The sequence below is a fragment of the Pseudopodoces humilis genome, chromosome 7, assembly GCF_049639895.1.
Source record: "Pseudopodoces humilis isolate 2021_Gansu_Grassland_sample_001 chromosome 7, ASM4963989v1, whole genome shotgun sequence".
Taxonomy (NCBI): domain Eukaryota; kingdom Metazoa; phylum Chordata; class Aves; order Passeriformes; family Paridae; genus Pseudopodoces; species Pseudopodoces humilis.
The window spans coordinates 42,628,566-42,642,782 of NC_142206.1; the positions used below are offsets into that span (position 1 = coordinate 42,628,566).

The 14,217-nt window shown below is 37.5% G+C and overlaps 1 protein-coding gene across 15 annotated transcripts in view; it reads left to right on the forward strand.

Moving 5' to 3' along the window:
- Positions 1-10,550, forward strand: part of NRXN3 (neurexin 3) — a 919,744-nt gene extending 909,194 nt beyond the window's left edge. For 9 of the 15 annotated variants that reach the window (XM_088057330.1, XM_088057327.1, XM_088057321.1 and 6 more), the window contains one exon: positions 6,990-10,550. In XM_088057330.1, coding sequence (XP_087913456.1) covers positions 6,990-7,915 — 926 coding nt within the window. In that variant the 3' untranslated portion in view covers positions 7,916-10,550. The remainder of the gene's footprint in view (positions 1-6,989) is intronic. The other 6 variants (XM_088057329.1, XM_088057332.1, XM_088057334.1 and 3 more) reach the window with 2 other exon arrangements.
- Positions 10,551-14,217: the final 3,667 nt, after the last annotated feature.

A 14,217-nucleotide genomic window follows, 5' to 3' on the forward strand; every position in this document is an offset into this window, starting at 1 on the left:
GCAACTGACTTACACATTCACTCCCATCATCTTCATCTCCTGTGTAGTACACTCATAGATTTTTACACTCCCACTCCATCCACCCTAAGCATTTTTTCTTCCCATAAGTTCCCCTTCACCACCCCTTTCTTTAGCATTGTTAAAATTTTATGTGCAGTCATCCATTCCTTAAAACACACACACACAAAAATTATAGAAAAAAAGAAAATGTTTAAAAAAATATATATCAAATTGACCAAAAAGGCAAAAAAGCAACAAACTTTGCTTTTCAAAAAACATTATATGTGTAGATATGCAAACAAGCAAAAGTAAATTCAATAAATTGTACAGGATTTTTCAACTGCAATATGCTAACAACTTTACATAAGATAAAAAAATGCAACCAAAAACAGCAGAAAAAAAAAAATAACAAGTTCAAATTTGTTAAGGTGCAAGATTTTTTTCTTTTCATGTTATGTGGTGTGGATGTATGTGTTGTTGCCTCCCTGTATCGCCCTTTGTTGTAAAACAAATATATTTAAAAAGAAATAATAAACATTTTGCTAAAAAAGTTTTTAAGAAACAACAGCAAAAAAAAGCAAGTTACAAGAATGTGGCAATGCTACTTGTCCAAGAGCATTCTTACACAACTTTCTTTTGTAAATTTTTCCTTTCATGCCAAAAAACATGCGGGCAATTTGTTGATGTAAGTTGACTGTTATGAAATCAATGTGGTATGCTTTCTAAATATTTTTATGTATTTTTGGTTACCTTTTTTTTAAGGAAATAATGTTTTTGATTTTCATAATTTTTTTCAGTTCTCATAGGTTTTGATCTTTCTTGTGCTGATAAGTGAATTACTTGTTCTGTTTTTCCTTTCTTTTACCTTGTTGCTGTGGAATTTTTATTTTCTAGTGTATGGTTTTGTTTTAGGAAAACATATATAAGTTTATTTATTTTTTAATCGGTTTGTATTTGCCTTTATGTTATGTGCTCTTTGTATATTGTCGATTGCCATATTGTATTGTGCATATGATGGGGTGAAGGAGCCTGAGGCAGTTTGGTTCTCTTCTTACTTAGTCCCCCTCTGGAAGCTTTCTTTCCCTTTCCCCACACAAATCACCAGTAGTGTTACTTCTTTTCATGCTACTTAAATTGTATTTAACCTGGTGGTGGAGCCTTCATATCAAGTCAAAATTTCTGGGACTTCTTCAGCATTTTGGTGAGGTTTTCCTACTGCAGCTCTACACCATTCTTACTTTATTCCCATGAAACAATTCTGTTTATATCTAATTTTTTCATTGCTGATTATGTGCCTGATGTCCAGTCTAAATGATACTCTCAAGTGTACTCTTACCAGGTTAGTGCACTCACAATATTAGTGTCAGACTTGATAGCATCATCCAGAAATGATGCAGACAGATCCTGAACCTCTAAAATTTCCTTAATGCAAAAGAGATTTGCATTAGTTTCTTCAAAAAGCAGTGACTAAAAGTAAGAGAAAGCTGTACTTCCCCATAAGTACATATGTTTTCACCATTTCTGCATAGTAATGCTGTGCTCAGCAGGTGTATTAGGTTCAACCATTAAGTCTCTGGGACAACTGATACTGAAAACACAACAAATAATTAGACTAAATAGGAAGCTGCCATCAGGTATTCATAAAAGTTTAAAATAACAGCGAGAGATAGAAGAGGACATGCCTCATGGTTCAGAGAAGCTCAGTGCCTGGGCACCAAAATACTTGGTATTGCTCTAGAATTTTGCTTCTAGGTGTGATGTCAGGACCTCTCTGGAAGGTTCTGTTTCACTGAAACTCCACAAAGATGACCAATAATTTATTTTGTTAACAGCCCAGCATTAACTTGGGATTCATGACCTCTCAAACTCTGTACCCTCCTGCTGCTCATGAGCCATCTGTTGGGAAACATTGCATTTACTGATGCCTTTTAGTATAGCTGGAGGGAGGGGCTTAGGAAATGCTTTTCAACCAACTCCACCAGAAATCCAGTTTTATCAAATCACTTTGAGGACTATATAGTCTCTGAAATGAAAAGGAAATATCTGAGATAAAGAGTTGCAGTATTCCTTTGTGGAAATAATGTTTTTCTCTCTACTACTATCGATCAATTGCAATTAGTTCAGACTGCAAGAGCAGAAAATATTGAGAATGTTCATATACTAGGTTTTGTGTTAGAATCATCTTTCCTTTGAATCAGAGACTATATTCTGAATAATTTCCTCTTTGTATCCTCAGAGGACTCAAAGCAGAATTAACTAAATACCATTAGACTGAAATTTATTAACTCAGTCTTTTAATAAGGAATTACTGTGTTGGTACAGAGGGGGAAAAGGTAAGGAATTATTTCTTTGGAAAGTATTTCATATTAAAAATAGAGTCAGACTTCAGAGGAGCATCAAAAGAATAGAATGAAAATTGCAAACTTTGGATGCGGAATTTCAAGTACTCACAGGAATGGATGAATTGTGCAGCCTTTATGGATGACATTTTAAAGCTCCTCAGTTGCAGCTGGAAAAAGAGAGAGTCTATAAGGTGTGCTCCTTATCATCATCATGAGAGGATGAATTTCTCAGGCTTCCTTTTTGTGTGCCTTTTGTCCTGTATCAGTTTGATGCCTGAAACTCTACTGAAGTAGTTGTGACTCTAAAGATGAAAACCAGCAGCTGCTACAGTTTTTCATGTTGTTTTATTTATCATATTTTTTGGTGCCCTCTGCATTCCTGGCTTGCCCACACCATCCTCACAGTTCATAAGACTTCTATTAAATTTTAAACACTCTGTCTTTTCCAGTGGCAGAGGACTCTGACTGGAGCTCAGCTCCAGAGGTATGAATTATATATCTATAAATACACTCATAAAGCAAAAAGCAGGGCAGCTCCAAGGCTTAAGTAGACCTTTTATATCCCCAGTGCTCTTGGTAGTTTAAAGAAAAGCAAAACCCCATAAAAGTAGTATATGTGTTAGATTAAAAGGCTAATTTTTAATTAATATATGCACACTTTCTGGAGTGAGAAGGCCAAGCAAACTGCTGGGCTGTTTGGTATAAGATTTCCCACCCCACAAACTTCAGTTCTCTCAGAGCTCCTTCCAGTTTGGTGTTAATTTATTTGGGGTTTGGGTTTTTTTTTCATCTACACTGTTGATGAACAAATAAGTTTTGTATAAATGTCACTGCAGAGGAAAAAAAAATCATCTGTTTCTCTTTTGTTTAGTTCTTTGGTGTTGTGTTGTCAAGAGGAGCTTTTTAAAAAATATATTCCTATTCGAGAAACATCTATTCCCTGCTTAGAGGAGAAAGTACAAAGCAGGTGAAAAATAAATCTGGAAAATCCTTGTGAAATCTTTGGATTGCTAAAGTAATCCTGAACTCACACTATAACAGTGAACACTTTTAACAGGTGCTTAACAGCCAAGAAGAAAAAAAAGGGGGAAAGAAATTATAAATACCAGGAAACAGCCTATATCATTCACAAGCAGAATCTAAGTCTTACATGAATATTTGTTTGAAAGCCATGGCCCAAACTGGGTTGAAGCCTTGGTTTTTTGTTGGTTTTTTTTTTTTTCCCCCCCATAGTACAGAGCAATTTGGAAATGGAACCTGTAAGATTTATTCAAGGCTGCAGAGCATTATTTTGTAATTGAAAAATGGGTAGATATTGTGAGGAGAAAACTTGACAAAAAATTACATAAAACTGCTCTCAAACATACTTCCCTTCAAAATTGTCATGTAGGGTTTTTCAGGGGCTCCTCTTTAGCTTTTTCTAGAGGCCTAAATCTATAAAACATTTGCCTTCCACAGCAAACTGTTCAGGATCCGAATCCTCTGTAAGATATTCTTGGCAACCAAGTGGGTGCTTAGTTTTTTAAATCTTTCAGTGTTTGCTTTAAGCTGACATGGGGCCTGGGCAAGAGGCACCGCTACTCCATCAGAGGAGACTGGCTCCAGGCAGCTTCCTGCTGTGATGAAAGCTTTGTAAAACTTAGTCCTGACTCTGTCTTAATGCCCTCCATCAAACAGACTTGTTGGCATTGAAAAGCTCCATTATTTTCTCCATCACTTATGTAAAACCCCACTTATCATAGCAAATCTATCAACTTTACTTAATATTTCAAGACAGCTGTGATCGTTTTTATAGTTCCAGTAATCTTGATCATCGTCTCAAGTCCTCAATAGCAACAAAAACTATATAACTGTGACCTGGTTTTAAATGCAGAGGTTACTGGGGAAAAAGGAAGGTCTTCATATAAAATGCAAGATATGTCTGATTCCTTCCAGAAAAACTAATCATTAACGGGACCAAAATAACTTCTCTACTCCAATGGGTGGCAGATCAAGTACATACCAATGCTGTAGGCTAGTATAATAGCATTTAGGAACAAAGGCACTTCAAGGCTCCAGATGAGCAATTAAAAGCTGATAAACTTTTTCTCCAGTTGAGTGTCACAGATGATGAATGAAAATCACAGATGAGTATTGCAACTGAACAGCAAAACACTGATCTTAAAAAAACTGTTTAAAGGAACACTATCTATTGCTGACTTTCTGGAACTTAAATTCCAGAATCATGAAATTTGATGCAATCCTCACTTAAATATTGTTATTTTTATTCATTTTTTTTTTTACCAGGCTCACAGATGATCTTTCCCCTCAAGGTATACTCCAGGTTCATCCTGAGACCACCTGTTTGCATAGATTATAGATGCTCTGCTCAAGCCATGGATAGGCCTTCTGGACATATATAAATCATATTACATGCTCTAGTTTCCACATTGCTCAGAAAACAGCTCAGATGCAGGAGCACAAAATTCAGTGTAGCCATTTGGCAGACTACACTTGAGGCTTTTTTACCATAAATTTTTTGAAAGTATGTAGTGGAGGCATTGATACCTATTTCTTCATTCTCTCTGCAGGTAACAAAAGAGATATATGAACATACTGAGGAAGCTCAGAAAACTAAACATGTTCAAATTGGCCCTTTGTATCTTAACTTAAAATTAGCTTTGCATGAAAGTGTGCAAAGTACCACATTTCTAATTTTGGCATAATTTCTACCCGGGTACTTCTGAGAGAATTCAAACTGTTTCAATTGATTAAACTGTGTCACCACTTAGTTTCCCATTAAGGAAAAGAATAAGCCATATTGCTATTTCAGCTATCCAGATATAATCAAACTGTTAAGTACCTTTTTTGGTATATTTCTATCTTCAATGTGTAATTTGTTCAAATATATTTTTCTCCAAATACATTTAGAAGGTATTTTGATTTTAGAGCATATTCCTTTTAGATGTTCAATGGACATTACTGGCAGAATTCAATGGGAAACAAGTGCATGTAATATATAGGGTAGATTTGAGAGAGTAGAATTTTTGACCCTGATGTATTCAGCATTGTAAAAATGCCAAACTGTTCATTAGCAGTTATTAATACATAACTAAAACCCAGAATTATTTATTTAGAAACTGTAATTCCTTTTGTATATCCTCCTGAAACAATGGTGAGTAGAAATCAAAATTTCCTATGCATTAGGAATACTTCTTACTGAGTTGCAGTCCTTTGAACAGATCTAGATTCTCCTGAGGTCAGGTGAACAATATACTTTATATTTTAAGCTGCTTACTTAAATGTCTGGACAAAGAAAAATTACTCAAAGGAAAATTTTTACACAATCTTTCAAAAACAATATAGTTCAATCTAAAAAAATTTGTTGATGACTTGTATGTCAGCGGAAGACTACATAATCAGAACTAAAGGAATGAGATAAATTAATAAGATTCCATTTTATTTTTTTTTTTAGTCCACAGTATAAAACAGTGGAGTGTTAACTACGATAGACTCAAATGAAGAGGTGCAGTCGTATTACAATACAGAGATAACACAGGGCTATTACGCTAAAAGTAGCAATATTGCTGCTCAGAATCCAAACCATAGAAATGATGCACTGATTTTCTTGTTTCATTTGCAGCTTATATTGTTTTAAGGTACAAGTGTTACATCTATAGCTTTATTGTTCTGCTTGAAGAGGAGACCATAAGTCCACCTTGTTTTCAGCCCTCTGTAGGCAGATAATCATCATGTTAGAAATCAGTAGTACTGATTGAAACTGTCTGCCTGTCAAGAAGTAACAGTAGGTGTGAAGACAACTTCTGCAGTGCAGCCCTGGGCTCAAGAGCTAACTTGGTTCATCAAAGTCCTTATTCAGTTTTTTTATCAATCACAATAAAATCTATCTTAATTTTTAATCAAATTATAGTAAATGAATATCCAGAAGAATGGAAGATGAAGATAGCATGGCAGTAATAGCCCCAAAAGATGCAAGGAAAGGGATATTTCTAGTGTCAATCAGAATGCTAAAGATTAAAAAGAGATGAACATTGATGTACCTTCATGGACCCAGTAAGTACTTAGTTCTTATTCCATCCCTCACTTTCATGAACCTCCCCACAATTTAAAAGCCAGACAATAATCAAGAAGAAATGCACGAATGGAAAGCGCCTTAGGGAGACAACTTACATACTGCTACAGAGGGTGAGCGTATTAGAGTGGCAGAGAAGAAATACCACTGTTATTTTAAATGAAAATAATCAGAAGAGGAAAAACTGGCAAGATGAGCGGTGGAAAATATATCTAGGAGAACACTGGTCTATGGCAGTCTAAGGTAATTAATTTAAATAGTCTTCTAACCAAATGCTTGAAAAAGATCACTACCAAAAAATTGGTGACCACAGAGTCACTTGAGAGTATCTCCAAAAATCAAAAAATTTGGGTCTGCAAAAATTCAGGGTATTTCACTGTACATACTTAGCATGGGTAGGAAATAGAACATGCACTTTACCAATGTCCAAGCAGGGTGGGAGGGAACAATGAAAGGCTGATCCCTGACACCTTTTCATAATGCCCAGATCCTCTCTCACCCTTAAGTGAACTGAAAATGGTGCACTGTGTCATTGAAATGTACTAACCTTCTTTTTTTTCTCTTTTCCATCCCAGGAGGTGAATTAGTTATCCCTCTACTTGTAGAAGACCCTTTAGATATCCCTCCTATTGCTACTCGTGCACCTTTCATTACACTTCCCCCTACCTTTCGCCCCCTCCTCACCATTATTGAGACCACCAAAGATTCCCTGTCCATGACCTCTGAGGCGGGGTTACCTTGCTTGTCGGACCAAGGCAGCGATGGTTGTGATGATGATGGCTTGGTGATATCTGGGTATGGCTCAGGGGAAACCTTTGACTCTAACCTACCCCCTACTGATGATGAAGATTTTTACACCACCTTCTCCTTGGTAACAGATAAGAGTCTTTCCACTTCAATCTTCGAAGGTGGCTACAAAGCACACGCACCCAAGTGGGAATCCAAGGACTTTAGACCTAACAAAGTCTCCGAAACTGGTAGGACTACTACCACGTCTTTGTCCCCTGAGCTGATCCGCTCCACAGCTTCGTCCTCGACTGTGATGGTTCCCAAATTGCCAGCCGGCAAAATGAATAACCGTGAGCTCAAACCCCAGCCTGACATAGTCTTGCTTCCGTTGCCCACTGCCTATGAGCTAGACAGCACAAAGCTGAAGAGCCCGCTAATCACTTCCCCCATGTTCCGTAATGTGCCCACAGCAAACCCCACGGAGCCGGGAATCAGACGGGTTCCGGGGGCCTCAGAGGTGGTCCGTGAGTCGAGCAGCACAACGGGGATGGTCGTCGGCATTGTGGCTGCTGCCGCCCTCTGCATCCTCATCCTCCTGTATGCCATGTACAAGTACAGGAACAGGGACGAGGGGTCCTATCAGGTGGACGAGACGCGGAACTACATCAGCAACTCAGCCCAGAGCAACGGCACGCTCGTGAAGGAGAAGCAGCAGAGCTCAAAGAGCGGCCACAAGAAGCAGAAAAACAAGGACAAAGAGTATTATGTGTAAAAAAGAATAATTATTTATATATAAATATATAAATACTTAATGAGATTTAACTGAGATATCAGAACCATTGCAGCGAACGAGATGATTGGGAGATATCGCTTGTGGGAAAGAGTATTGGGAAAAAATTTCAGCAGTGACTGTTAATGTCTAAGTCACCACTTGGAGTCAGCAAACTTTGCCCTAATGTATTATAAAGCACACTTAGCGTTCTGGAGATGGCGCGCACAGCTCTGCTCTGTTAGTGAACTTGGACATCTCCAAATCTCCTCCTCCGCTGAACTTTCTGCAAAGGTAGAAGACTTCATGGCTTACTTGTTTCATATCTCCAAGTGAGTCTTTAACAATGTTCGTGATCCTTGACTGTATCAATAATTTTTCAGTTTACTTATTTAAAAAAAAAAAAAAAAAAAGAAGGAAAAAAGAAAAAAAAGCAAACATTATTAAACAAGAGAAATATTGAACAAACTGATCTGGCCGTGTCCAGCATACACATAATTTTTCGAGATTGGAGGAGGGGAATAAATGATTTTGGAGATTGTTGGTTTTTTGGTTTGATTTTGTTTTGTTTCTTGGGTTGCTTTTTGTTTGGTTTCTTTGGTTACTTTTGGGTGAGGGAGGGAAGAGTGGAGTGGAATGGTGTGGGGGGTGACCCAAGACATGACTCGAGAAGAAATCTCGGAAAATAATTCCATAATAAATAAAGAGAGACTATTACCATACAAGAACTCAAAGGCTACCCATGGTGTTTACTCTGCATATCTGGTTGTATTGTCTCTAGAATCCATCATCTTGTAGTAAGTTGTTTGCTAACAACACAGTGAAAGTGTCTCATGAGTGGTGCTGAAGGAAAATTGCCATGGAAAGCTGGATCTGGCCCCAGTATTTGCAATTGAACTGAAGAGCAGATGGGTTTTGGTCTGTTCTGATCAGTTATTGGCTTTATTTGAGTATAGCACTCAGTATGCATTAGACAACCAAAGTATGGTTAATGGGATTCAGAGATTCAAAAAAGAATGCTTAAAAGTTATTAACCATTCTGAGCTGAATATACTGTGCAAAAATAAAGGAGCCTTCTTCTGGGTTCTGGTTCTGTGACATTGCAATGCATGCAAAAAATAATAAATCAGTTTAATAAAGCGATCAGAAAGACACCACTGGAAGTCCAACTTGTGACAAGACCAGTAAATGTCAGAAAAGCTAAATACTTGTAGAAGAATGCAAATTACATAGTTCTTTTTGACAAATAACTGTTTTTCATATGTAATATTTTAATTTTGTAGCTTGACATTTCAGATCATCTCTGTCTTTCCATTTGCCCTATTCTCCCTTTTCCTTCTCTTTTGTATAAAAGAAAATAAGCTGCTGTGACACACAAAAAATAATAAAGAAAAATTAATTTAATAATATAATATATATATATACACACAGATATATTTATCATGGTATGTTTGATGGGACGGCTGGAACAGAAGTTCTATTATGGTCTTAATGCAGAATGAGAATGTTCTTGAAGAACAGAGTAAAAAGAAACAGACAACAAAAGCAAACCTTAAAATGTGAAAGGAGCGTGTGTTTTAGCTTTGTCACAGTTACCTGTGTCAAAAAAAAAAAAATCTGAAATTTTGTTTACATATTTTACTACTATTTTTTTGCTAGTATAATTTCTATATGGATACCCTGATGGTGTATATACTGTTTTATGGTTAAATTTGGAATGTCTTATGTTTTATTTAACTTATTTAATTTGATTGTTTGGTTTCTACATTTTCCCAGTTATTGTGAAAAGGATTATCTTACTGTACAGAACAATAGTGAGGTGGTTTGACGGCCATGCCTATCATATGCGAAAAAGTAGATGAGGGAGAGAGAGAGACAGAGAGGGAAACAACAAAAAACCAAGATGGGTTGAGAACCCTGGGATATCAGAAATGAAAAACTTTTGCTGTATGCGGATGAAAACTAATCAGCTGTTTAGGTTTAGAAATCTACTCTTGCTGGTGTTTATAAGTCGCATGAATATTTGACTTTGAAGAAGTTTCATCAGATACACACACGCACATGGGAACTTAAATTCAAAAGAACAGTCTTCTCAAACACTTAGAGAAGGCGCTTTCATGTTAACAAATATTTTCAGTGCGTGTATGTGTGCGTGTGTGTGGTGCGTGTGCGCGTGTGTGAGGTTGAGCTTTTTTCTTTTTTATTTTTTATACTAAAAAGAAAAAAAAAAGACAGGTTTTAAAAAGGTATGAAAGCACGATTTTAGATGACTTAACTGGCCGAAACTATATAAAAGTTGATTATATCTTGATGTCTGTAAAAGATTGCTGTTCTTGGAGTCTTGGAGTCTTGTGAAATGATTTCCTGCTTTCTTTCTTCCTTTCCTTTTTGCTTTCCTTTTTTAAGTTAAAGGGAAAATATTTACACTTTCCTTTTTTGTGTAAGTTTCTATTGGACAGTTTTTGGGAACATGTGCATTTCTGTATGTGGGCTACTACCATATCCCTGTTGCTTTATGGACAAACTGGAGAATTTTTATTTGAGTTATCGTGATGTTATTGCTTTTTTTTTCTCCTTTATTTTTCTTCTTCTTTTTGATTCTTTTTCTTTTCTTAGTTGCATTTTGTTTAAAGATATGCTTAGCAATAAAATGTTCTTCCCAAAGCCCTGGATGTTGCTGTGTTTTTATTTCCAAAAGACTTCAGGGAAATTCCAGACCTTTAAAGGGGAAAATATTGTGTGATGTGTCCCCCATCCCACATGAGTGTCTAGCCACCAGATTACAGAATCATGTTCATGTTTGCATTCCTCTGTTAGTCCAATGAATCTTTTTTCTTCCCTTTGCAGGGACATAAATTAAAATTGAGTCTGGAGTCAATCTTGTACCACTGCCACCACCTCAGTTGCATAGTTCTCTTTAATATGGGTTTTTATCTCAGATAAAAGCATACCTAGGACACTGACTTAGTATGCCCTTTTTTATATACTCCCTTTGAAGTGTGTAGCTTTTTCAATGATGTTTATGGGATTCTGGATTCATCTTTGGCCAGGAGTCTGTGTTTGATGTGCTGCAGGTGAATTCTTTTGTGGATTTGGATAGCTAATTTGATGCAGAAAAATGTTCACACCATTTTATATTAAGATCTAGCTTAGGTCCTCTGAATTCATCTGTCACCTCTCATGTATTACCGAAGGAGCATAGTTTATTTATTTTGGGTGCTAGGGATCAGACGTGATAGATGGTCTGAGTTTTCACTTCTTTGCAGGCAACCCCAACTACAGTACTCAGTGTTCCTTGTCCTGCCAGGCATTATAATCGGATTCTGGCCATCATGTAAAACTGCCAATATCCTGTCTTGTTTAGCAAGTTGTCTAGAACTTCAGTTCATAGTAGTAGTGTGGGGTTTTGACAGATTCAGACTTCCCAAGTTATCTGCAAGGCTTTTTACTCTACAGGCATCTGGAGGTCAGCCAAAGGAATCCTTCACAGACCTTTCATTTTCAACCAGGAATGACTTCACCCGTTTTTCCCTTAGGTGGAATCCACAGGTCTTTTGAGCAGTGTTTTCCACAGGGTTCATTTACAACCAAATTCAGCTTAGGATAAAATGATTGTTTAGGTATTCCCTGTGGTTTTCTACATTGTTTTTCTCACATTTGCATAGGTGAGAATATGTATGTGTACATACATGTGAGGTTCTTTTACTGTTTTCAGTTCTTTTGTGAATCATGTTCTGACAACTTACAGATTCCACATGTATCAAACCCACAGGTTCTGGTCTGATCTTCACTCATTTCCCTCCCAAAATCATTCAGTTCCTGAATGATGACTGGTACCTAATATTTCCACTACTGGAGCAATAATCTGGCATGTGGGAGATGTAGATCTGATCCTAAATATCTCTTCTAATATTACAGAAAATTTCCTTATCACCAAGCAGTTGGTGGTCTGAAAAAAATTTTTTGTCCCTCAGTACTTCTCTCAAAACCTGTTATACTTCATATCATTATGAAATATTATGTGAAGCAAGAAATTTCAACCTGACTTACCCTAACCCTCTGGCTATGGTCATGCTTTTTCTCATTTTTTCTGTCACCTAATGACCATTTTATTACTTAGGTAAATGAAAATGTCAGAAAGGAGATTTCATTGCTGCCTAAAAGGTTTGGAATTATTATATGTTTTTGGCTCATCACAGAACCATAGAATTGTTGAGATTTCTAGAAAGGGACCCCTGGAGATCATGTAGTCCAAACACAACCACCTCAGAGCAGAGTCAGCTGCAGTGACTCACCCATGACTGTCTATTTTTTTATATCTCCACATGCAAATGCCACAATCTCGCTAGGCAGCCTGCTCTGTATGAGCACACTCATTGTAAACATTTTTTGTTGCAGTTTGATGAAGTTTAATTCATTTGTTCCCATTTTCTTTTACCCTTTTTCTAGGTACCAGTGAAAAGATCCTGGCTCTCCCTTCTTTACAACCTCCCGTCAGGTGTTCATACATATTACTAAGATTCCCCATAAGCCTTTGCTTCCTCAGGCTGAGCTGTCCCAGCTCCCTCAGCCTCTCCTTGTACAACATATGCTCCAATCACGTACTTCATGTTTCTTTATCAGACTCACCCCAGTATCTGGAGCAGACACAGTTGTTTTATCACCATCACTGAGCTAGGTATTTAGCTTTTTTCAAGGACCAGGGCTGGGCAGCTGCTCCTCTTCCCACCATTTTCTACTGGTAAACAACATCGCACTTACTGTGACACTTTTTGAAGATCCCTCTTTTAGATGCCTAGTTCCATATTTTCAAAACTGTTCAGCATATCTCTGTTTATTGCACAGTTGCAGAGGCTCTTCAGTGAGACAAGTCATGAAGATCTGCGCACAAATGGGCTTTAGCTTTCACAGCCCTGGTATTGCAGAAAAGAACAAGTGAGGAGCAATGTCTATGCTGGTTCCTTTGCCAGACACTTCTGTCTGTGCTCCTTGTCTGGGAGGGAGGGCAGACATGCTGGTCTCCTCTGCAGTTGCCATGCCAGGCTGTTTTTCTTCCACAAGAAGAGACAATATACTGATCAGACACTTTGGTAACAGTGATTAAAACACAAATATCCTTCCTGTCAATACTTCCATAGTGGAAGTATCTTCAGTGATAAGGTGGTGATGACTCCCAAGGAAGGCAAAGACACAGGAATTATAACTAATGAATGCGACTTGACACTTAGAGCCAAAGTTAAGCATGTTACTTCTATGGACATGCAGTTTTTAATGCTATCAGTCTGTAAGGCATTTGCAAGATCACAAAGTTCTGTCAAGGGCCCTGTGAGAACATAAAGTCACATGCAGCTGTTGCCATTTTATCATACACCCTCCCTAGCTGCCAAGGTTGGCACTGGTTCCCTAGAAGATGTTTCTTATATGGTAGAATTAATCACTGCCTTCCCTTCCCACATGCAAGCGAGAACAAAGAAATGGAACAGCAGCAAGACTTGCCTTCCAGCTGTCAACCTCACCAGATCTTCTTGGGCTGGTAGAGATACTAGCATGAAAAGACTATTGCCTGCTGTTCAGTCAACTCTCTGGATGGGACCCTGCCTGAGCTCTGAGAGCACATTTGCCTAGGTGGTATAGAAGTATTGCAACGAGGGGTGTCAGTATAAATGAAGTTAGGGTGAAAGGTCTTAACTGATACTTACTCTTTATTGGTGAAAGTTTTTCCACAGTAGCAACATCTGTTGGGTTATTTAAGAAAAAAAAAATAATCATAATCTCTTATTCAGTTTGGCAAAACACTGTATAGTAAGCTATCATACTCTGTTTTCTCTTCAGACAATACACACTGCACAGCGTTGCATCTCCTGTCTATCTCCAAACAGTTCCAAATAACCCCATTTTTCTGGAGGGCCTGTTCATGTTGTCTTTCACACATCAGCAAATACAGTGCCATTCAAGGAAAATTTTCAGTACGTGTTGGTCTGCAGGGATTTGATGTTTATAATTTGGGCACATGGATTGCATGAGAGAGGGAAAAGAGCACACTCAAGAGATTATGTTGGACTGCATATAGCTAAAGAAAGGCTTAATTTTTAAAGGTATTAAGCTGGATAATTCATAATGAAAACTAGGGAAATCAACTACATAAACACCTTTAAAAATTGAGGCCATTTCAGTGTAGTAGTCAGATAATTAGCTAGTGTTAATTGCTTGGGCTTTTGCAGTACCTAATGGTGTAGGCAAGTGGTGGCTTTTTCTCACAAGGCTTACATAACTCACCTGCCTTCAGAGTGGGAGTAAAAATGAGA